We start from the raw sequence: 10,338 nt of genomic DNA on the forward strand, positions 1-10,338 counted from the left end.
CATTAAAGGAACGCAATTAGGTGAGCGTTGTCATCTCATAACAGGAAGGGGTTAATTTACTAAAACTGGAGAGTGCAAAATCTTGTGCAGCTCTGCATGGTAGCCAATCAGCTTCTAACTTCAGCTTGTTCAATTAAGCTTTTCCAATAAAAATCTGGAAGCTGATTGGTTTCTGTGCAGAGCTGCACCAGATTTTGCAGATTCTCCAGTTTTAGGAAATCAACCCCGAAGTGTTTGTGCAAGAACCCTTATGGTGGGATTTGCAGGTATAGTTTATAAAAGCTGCAGATGTAGAAAAAAAATACATCTGAAATGATATCAAAAGTATATTATACAAAAGTATACTTTTTATGATTAGATTTACATCTACTTCAAAACTGTTCCCTCTGAAAACAGAATATGGAGTTTATTGTTGAATATTAAATTTCAAGCTAACCATTTGTTCTCACTAGCATATTTTTCTGCTGTACACTAGAACAGCAAATTAAAAATAAACTATGATAAGTAACCTGCAACCTATATAAACTGGTTGTGTTTATAATCCATTACATAGAACAATTTTCCAGGGCATATTAGTAAGGGAACCAACCATTAAGGGAAATCTCTCTCTCCCTCTCTCTCTCTCTCTTTAGTCCTGTAGATTAGAGTATGAATAGAAAGGCTCCAGGAAGAATCCTTTTTGAATACAATTACAGTTTCAGGCTTATTTAATAAGACAGTTCAAAGAGCAGTGATCTGCAAAGTGCAGTAAAGGCACAATGACCATTTCAGATTATGTAGCCCTATAAATTGATTTATTCTGATTTAAAATATATTTGCTGTATTTCTTTTTTATATAATTGGTGTGCATTTAGTTTTAGTCTTCAAATTGCTGTTTACGTCATAAGCAGCTCCTCTTGTGTCCTTGTGTCACTACTGCTACCCAATGAGCTTCATTTAGTAGCTAAAAAAATGATGTGTAGTCAGATAAGCTATGTCTATTATTATTTATATATATATATATTTTATTCATAATAAAAACAGTCATCATACAAACCACAACCCTATATATGTATTCTATTACATGCATGCTAATAAAATAAATGTCATCCATGATCCTCCACCAAAGCTCCTCAAATTTTGACATTTTGATTTCCATCTGTGAATAATCCTGGCCCTTTGAGACCTCGATGTTCATTAAAACTGGTGTGGGGGCCAGCTATTACAGAAAAATATGTGTCCATCCAGCAACAATTCACACACCTTCTAATCCCATTCAGGTTATAATTGAGTGAGGCTTAACTGAAGGTCATGTCAGTAGACCTAATAGACTGCAATGCCAGTACATAGAAAGACAGTGGATTGTCTAAGTACTTAAGTAGAGCAGACCTTGGATCAGCCGAGAGTGACCTACGACTCCCCCGATCATGACCAGTCCACAGATCATCATGAGAAGTCTCATTTTAGATGTTACTGGCCAAACATGGGGGGTGATAGTGGTAATTCAGCATCAATTGCCTACAAAACCTAAGTTGCCCACCGATCTTGTTTTCCAGCAATAGTACCAGCTTTCAAAAAACAGTCCCTGCTAATTTTGTCTCTTAAAATGACTATGTATATAAAAATATGTATAAATATATGTATAAATACTGCTACCACTGTTATTAGTAACATTATTTTTTATTGTTATTATTAGTAGTACTGTTATTTATATTCATAGTGTTATTATTATTATTATTATTGTGTTTACTCTTCTTCTTCTTCTTATTATTATTATTATTAATGTTTTTACTCTTCTTCTTCTTCTTCTTATTATTATTATTATTACAATAATTATTACTATCATTTTTAAATAAATATTCAATGTAACTCTCAGTACCTATGCTTGCTATTATGTCTTCACATTAATATTTTAAAGATATTACTATTTATTATTCTTTAATATTTACTATATAAATAATAACACTGATCATTTTAGAAATTGTGGCATTAAAAACAACATCATACACCTGGTCCTCTGAGATGGTATTAAAAAAAAAACAAAAAAAAAAAAACAAAACAACAAAAAAAACAAAGGGACTATGACACCACAGACATGCAGCGATTTAGTTATTAGATAGATAGATTAGTATTGTGTCACCCATATGTCCATCTTGAATATTATTAGAATAGAATACACATGGCTCTCCGGTAGCAACCATTTTGGATAATTATCTGCACTGTTAATTCAAATAAAGAGATTTTTTTTTTTTTTAGTTTTAAACTGTACACAGATTTAGATTTGAAGATTAAAGTCAAAGGTTGCAAAATTATTTCTTTTCCACTGCTGGTTACTTGACATAGTAAACATGAATTTAAAAAGTAATGGTGATTTTTACGTTGCTTAAGTCTGATCTACAGCTCTGTGATCTATGATATATTAGCTTTGGGCACACTTGTGTACAGCAGCATGTCCCTGAAATGGAGTTTATACAGGAGAAGATAAAGGTTGTAAGTCAGCCATCAAAGTCCTGCAGCTCGTGTTTATATCCGACAAGAAATATTCCAAACATAATACTCTGTTCTGTTTACTACACAAGAGTGGTTATCCCCATTACAGCACCATGCAGCTGCTCTATCAGTGCGATTGCTTACATGTGATGCCCTCATTACACGTGGCTGTTTTCTAATGAAGAAATTAGAGCTGTAACCAGGCCCATCACACTCCCATTCCCAGCAAAGTGCCCTTTATTGCTGTACACTATGCAGATTCCAGCACTCCGACACAAATTGCTTGATCTATTTTAATATACGAATATGGTTAATTACCTAGATGCTCCATCAGCTGATAAACAGTGCGATTAAAATTATGAGTGATAGCCGCATCCCTATAACATTATAATGATTGAGAGTGATTACCGATTATTAACAGGCGGAGAGAGAACTTTCCAAATACCAGTATCAGTGTATGCTGGTCCAATGGCCTGAGGACTTGGAACCAGAACCATCCAATTGTTTTTGCTCATTACTAAATGAAGCTGGCAGCTATTATACAAATTAGATAGATAGATAGATAGATAGATAGATAGATAGATAGATAGATAGATAGATAGATAGATAGATAGATAGATAGATAGATAGATAGATAGATAGATAGATAGATAGATAGAAAATCTAGATAGAAATGCCCAATTTCATGCATGCTTGTCCCACATGCTTGAACCACATAGATAAACAGACACAAAGATACACACCTACAAAGATCAATAACAGGCACATATATACATAGATTTATAATAGATAAATAGATTAGAAATCTAAATGCCAATATCAGTATATGCTGGTCCAGTGTGTTCTGAGGACTTGAAACTAGAACCATCTAATCAGGTTTGCTTTACACTAAGTCATACTGGCCATTTAATATACAATTATGATTATTGCTACGAAAGAAAGAAAGAAAGAAAGAAAGAAAGAAAGAAAGAAAGAAAGAAAGAAAGAAAGAAAGAAAGAAAGAAAGAAAGAAAGAAAGAAAGAAAGAAAGAAAGAAATCTAGACACTGATATCAGTGTATGCTGATCCAGTGGTCTGAAAACTTGAAACCAGAACCATCTAATTGGTTTTGCTCATTACTCATTTATATTGGTAATTATTATATAAATGGGATCACTTCTACTTATATTAATTAGATAGATAGATAGATAGATAGATAGATAGATAGATAGATAGATAGATAGATAGATAGATAGATAGATAGATTTGATTTATAAAGCCATGTATTACAATTAGACAGATAGTTCTATAATAGATAGAATAGATTGTATGGAGAGATCATGGATCAGATTTCTGGCTCTTGTAGAAGATGATGGGAGAGCTGTGCCTGGTCTCTATACCCCCTAATAATAATAATAATAATAATAATAATAATAATAATAATAATAATAGTAATAATCAGGAGACGGCTCTCTCTCTATAGAGATGACATGAAGTAAGTTTGTGATCTCTGTACATTGCACAGTGTGGATGGTAGTAGAGCTCAGATATGAGATGTTCTTATTGCCCCCATACATAATACACAAAGCCTACTTCACCCAGATCCACACTCAGGTAGGTGAGGGTCTTTGGGATGTGTCAGAGATCTGTAGGGATCAATAGAGATGTGTAGGGATCAGTAGAGATGTGTAGGGATCAGTAGGGATGTGTAGGGATCAGTAGGCTCTGTAGGGATCAGTAGAGATGTGTAGGGATCAGTAGGGATGTGTAGGGATCAGTAAGCTCTGTAGGGATCAGTAGAGATGTGTAGGGTTCAGTAGGGATGTGTAGGGATCAGTAGGGATCAGTAGGATCTGTAGGGATCAGTAAAGATGTGTAGGGATCAGTAGAGATGTGTAGGGATCATTAGGAGCTGTAGTGATCAGTAGGATGTGTCAGGAATCTGTAGGGATCAGTAGAGATGTGTAGGGATCAGTAGGGATGAGTAGAGATGTGTAGGGATCTGTAGAGATGAGTAGGATGTGTAGAGCTGTGTAGGGATCAGTGGAGATGTGTAGGGATCTGTAGGATGTGTAGGGATCAGTAGAGATGTGTAGGGATCAGTAGGATGTGTAGGGATCAGTAGGATGTGTAGAGATCAGTAGGGATGTGTAGAGATCAGTAGAGATCAGTAGAGATGTGTAGGGATGTGTAGAGATGTATGGGGATGTGTAGGGATCAGTAGGGTGTGTAGGGATGTGTCAGGAATCTGTAGGGATCAGTAGGGATGTGTAGGGATCAGTAGAGATGTGTAGGGATCAGTAGAGATATGTAGAGATCAGTAGGGATGTGTAGAGATCATAGGGATGTGTAGAGATGAGTAGGATTTGTAGAGATGTGTAGGGATCAGTAGAGATGTGTAGGGATCAGTAGGATGTGTAGGGATCAGTAGAGATGTGTAGGGATCAGTAGGATGTGTAGGGATCAGTAGGATGTGTAGGGATCAGTAGAGATGTGTAGGGATCAGTAGAGATGTGTAGAGATCAGTAGGATTTGTAGGGATCAGTAGAGATGTGTAGGGATCAGTAGAGATGTGTAGGGATCAGTAGGAATGTGTGATCAGTAGGGATGTGTAGGGATCAGTAGGGATGTGTGATCAGTAGGGATGTGTAGGGATCAGTAGGGATGTGTAGAGATCAGTAGGATTTGTAGGGATCAGTAGAGATGTGTAGAGATGTGTAGGGATCAGTAGAGATGTGTAGGGATCAGTAGGATTTGTAGGGATCAGTAGAGATCAGTAGAGATGTGTAGGGATCAGTAGGATTTGTAGGGATCAGTAGAGATGTGTAGGGATCAGTAGGATTTGTAGGGATCAGTAGAGATGTGTAGAGATCAGTAGAGATGTGTAGAGATGTGTAGGGATCAGTAGGGATCACAGCAATGACTATAAGGTGATATAGAAGGGATGGATGGATGGAGGGAGGACTTTACCTTCCTGGCCCCAGTGAATCCATACTGTTGGGCGAGTTGTGCGGCGTCTGTCGGCTCTCCTCCTGGTTGTAAGTCCACCAAGTATTGTTGGGTGAGGAGAGCGGAGTGGGTCGAGGCGATGTACTGTATGAGCAGCAATGCCGCCAGCACAGCCCGGAGCGGGGAGCTTGCTCTCATCTCTCACTTTGTGTGGGAAGGTGAGGGGAGAGGAGTGGAGAGGAGATGCCGGAGCTGTGTAGTTGTCGGTGGGGCTCCTCCGCGCCTCCTCAGTACATGTCTCCGCTCCGCTCTATGTATGTGAGATTACTTCTGATGCCAAATCTGCATCCGGGCTCCTCCTCACATCTACTATTCATCTCATCCTCCGAGCCTGGACCAAGGCGGGTCACGTGCGGAGGACTCTCAGCCAATCACAGGGAGGCAGGCTGAGCGCGGCTCCCCTCCTCTGTCAGGCGGCTCATTAGTACTGAGGAGTCCTGATTCAGCACCTTGGAGAATTCCTTCATGTCTGTCCTCTGTTAGGAGGGAAGACCCTCCGGGGACTGCCACACACATAGGAGGACAGGACACCTCCAGGGATCACACTACACACAGAGGAGGATGAGGACACCTCCAGGGATCACACTACACACATAGGAGGACAGGACACCTCCAGGGATCACACTACACACAGAGGAGGATGAGGACACCTCCAGGGATCACACTACACACATAGGAGGACAGGACACCTCCAGGGATCACACTACACACAGAGGAGGATGAGGACACCTCCAGGGATCACACTACACATATAGGAGGACGAGGACACCTCCAGGGATCACACTACACACAGAGGAGGACAGGACACCTCCAGGGATCACACTACACACAGAGGAGGACGAGGACACCTCCAGGGATCACACTACACACAGAGGAGGACAGGGACACCTCCAGGGATCACACTACACATATAGGAGGACGAGGACACCTCCAGGGATCACACTACACACATAGGAGGACAGGACACCTCCAGGGATCACACTACACACATAGGAGGACAGGACACCTCCAGGGATCACACTACACACAGAGGAGGATGAGGACACCTCCAGGGATCACACTACACACATAGGAGGACAGGACACCTCCAGGGATCACACTACACACAGAGGAGGATGAGGACACCTCCAGGGATCACACTACACACATAGGAGGACAGGACACCTCCAGGGATCACACTACACACAGAGGAGGATGAGGACACCTCCAGGGATCACACTACACATATAGGAGGACGAGGACACCTCCAGGGATCACACTACACACAGAGGAGGACAGGACACCTCCAGGGATCACACTACACACAGAGGAGGACGAGGACACCTCCAGGGATCACACTACACACAGAGGAGGACAGGGACACCTCCAGGGATCACACTACACATATAGGAGGACGAGGACACCTCCAGGGATCACACTACACACATAGGAGGACAGGACACCTCCAGGGATCACACTACACACATAGGAGGACAGGACACCTCCAGGGATCACACTACACACAGAGGAGGATGAGGACACCTCCAGGGATCACACTACACATATAGGAGGACGAGGACACCTCCAGGGATCACACTACACACAGAGGAGGACAGGACACCTCCAGGGATCACACTACACACAGAGGAGGACGAGGACACCTCCAGGGATCACACTACACACAGAGGAGGACAGGGACACCTCCAGGGATCACACTACACATATAGGAGGACGAGGACACCTCCAGGGATCACACTACACACAGAGGAGGACAGGACACCTCCAGGGATCACACTACACACAGAGGAGGATGAGGACACCTCCAGGGATCACACTACACACAGAGGAGGAAGAGGACACCTCCAGGGATCACACTACACATATAGGAGGATGAGGACACCTCCGGGGATCACACTACACATATAGGAGGACGAGGACACCTCCAGGGATCACACTACACACAGAGGAGGACGAGGACACCTCCAGGGATCACACTACACATATAGGAGGACGAGGACACCTCCAGGGATCACACTACACATATAGGAGGACAAGGACACCTCCAGGGATCACACTACACACATAGGAGGACAGGGCACCTCCAGGGATCACACTACACACAGAGGAGGACGAGGACACCTCCAGGGATCACACTACACACAGAGGAGGATGAGGACACCTCCAGGGATCACACTACACACAGAGGAGGACGAGGACACCTCCAGGGATCACACTACACACAGAGGAGGATGAGGACACCTCCAGGGATCACACTATACACAGAGGAGGACAGGACACCTCCAGGGATCACACTACACACAGAGGAGGATGAGGACACCTCCAGGGATCACACTACACACAGAGGAGGACAGGACACCTCCAGGGATCACACTACACACAGAGGAGGATGAGGACACCTCCAGGGATCACACTACACACAGAGGAGGATGAGGACACCTCCAGGGATCACACTACACACAGAGGAGGATGAGGACACCTCCAGGGATCACACTACACACAGAGGAGGACGGGGACACCTCCAGGGATCACACTACACACAGAGGAGGACAGGACACCTCCAGGGATCACACTACACACAGAGGAGGACGAGGACACCTCCAGGGATCACACTACACACAGAGGAGGACAGGGACACCTCCAGGGATCACACTACACATATAGGAGGACGAGGACACCTCCAGGGATCACACTATACACAGAGGAGGACAGGACACCTCCAGGGATCACACTACACACAGAGGAGGGTGAGGACACCTCCAGGGATCACACTACACACAGAGGAGGAAGAGGACACCTCCAGGGATCACACTACACACAGAGGAGGACGAGGACACCTCCAGGGATCACACTACACACAGAGGAGGACGGGGACACCTCCAGGGATCACACTACACACAGAGGAGGACGGGGACACCTCCAGGGATCACACTACACACAGAGGAGGACAGGGACACCTCCAGGGATCACACTACACATATAGGAGGACGAGGACACCTCCAGGGATCACACTACACACAGAGGAGGATGAGGACACCTCCAGGGATCACACTATACACAGAGGAGGATGAGGACACCTCCAGGGATCACACTACACACAGAGGAGGATGAGGACACCTCCAGGGATCACACTACACATATAGGAGGACAAGGACACCTCCAGGGATCACACTACACACAGAGGAGGATGAGGACACCTCCAGGGATCACACTACACACAGAGGAGGACAGGGACACCTCCAGGGATCACACTACACACAGAGGAGGACAGGACACCTCCAGGGATCACACTACACACAGAGGAGGACGAGGACACCTCCAGGGATCACACTACACACAGAGGAGGACAGGGACACCTCCAGGGATCACACTACACATATAGGAGGACGAGGACACCTCCAGGGATCACACTACACACAGAGGAGGACAGGACACCTCCAGGGATCACACTACACACAGAGGAGGATGAGGACACCTCCAGGGATCACACTACACACAGAGGAGGAAGAGGACACCTCCAGGGATCACACTACACACAGAGGAGGACGAGGACACCTCCAGGGATCACACTACACACAGAGGAGGACGGGGACACCTCCAGGGATCACACTACACACAGAGGAGGACGGGGACACCTCCAGGGATCACACTACACACAGAGGAGGACGGGGACACCTCCAGGGATCACACTACACACAGAGGAGGACGGGGACACCTCCAGGGATCACACTACACACAGAGGAGGACGGGGACACCTCCAGGGATCACACTACACACAGAGGAGGACGGGGACACCTCCAGGGATCACACTACACACAGAGGAGGATGAGGACACCTCCAGGGATCACACTACACACAGAGGAGGACGAGGACACCTCCAGGGATCACACTACACATATAGGAGGACGAGGACACCTCCAGGGATCACACTACACACAGAGGAGGACAGGACACCTCCAGGGATCACACTACACACAGAGAAAGATGAGGACACCTCCAGGGATCACACTACACACAGAGGAGGAAGAGGACACCTCCAGGGATCACACTACACACAGAGGAGGACGAGGACACCTCCAGGGATCACACTACACACAGAGGAGGACGGGGACACCTCCAGGGATCACACTACACACAGAGGAGGATGAGGACACCTCCAGGGATCACACTACACACAGAGGAGGATGAGGACACCTCCAAGGATCACACTACACACAGAGGAGGACGGGGACACCTCCAGGGATCACACTACACACAGAGGAGGACGGGGACACCTCCAGGGATCACACTACACACAGAGGAGGATGAGGACACCTCCAGGGATCACACTACACACAGAGGAGGACAGGACACCTCCAGGGATCACACTACACACAGAGGAGGACGAGGACACCTCCAGGGATCACACTACACACAGAGGAGGACAGGGACACCTCCAGGGATCACACTACACATATAGGAGGACGAGGACACCTCCAGGGATCACACTACACACAGAGGAGGATGAGGACACCTCCAGGGATCACACTACACACAGAGGAGGATGAGGACACCTCCAGGGATCACACTACACACAGAGGAGAATGAGGACACCTCCAGGGATCACACTACACATATAGGAGGACAAGGACACCTCCAGGGATCACACTACACACAGAGGAGGACAGGACACCTCCAGGGATCACACTACACACAGAGGAGGATGAGGACATCTCCAGGGATCACACTACACACAGAGGAGGAAGAGGACACCTCCAGGGATCACACTACACACAGAGGAGGACGGGGACACCTCCAGGGATCACACTACACACAGAGGAGGACGGGGACACCTCCAGGGATCACACTACACACAGAGGAGGACGGGGACACCTCCAGGGATCA

At 45.6% G+C, this 10,338-nt stretch overlaps 1 protein-coding gene across 1 annotated transcript in view; it reads right to left on the reverse strand.

Annotated features, from left to right (window-relative positions):
- The window catches only part of PCSK2 (proprotein convertase subtilisin/kexin type 2), a 369,694-nt gene extending 363,893 nt beyond the window's left edge, over positions 1 to 5,801 (reverse strand). The window contains exon 1 of the mRNA XM_073628231.1: positions 5,419 to 5,801. Coding sequence (XP_073484332.1) covers positions 5,419 to 5,595 — 177 coding nt within the window. The 5' untranslated portion in view covers positions 5,596 to 5,801. The remainder of the gene's footprint in view (positions 1 to 5,418) is intronic.
- Positions 5,802 to 10,338: the final 4,537 nt, after the last annotated feature.

This window comes from Aquarana catesbeiana, linkage group LG04 (genome assembly GCF_042186555.1).
Source record: "Aquarana catesbeiana isolate 2022-GZ linkage group LG04, ASM4218655v1, whole genome shotgun sequence".
Taxonomy (NCBI): domain Eukaryota; kingdom Metazoa; phylum Chordata; class Amphibia; order Anura; family Ranidae; genus Aquarana; species Aquarana catesbeiana.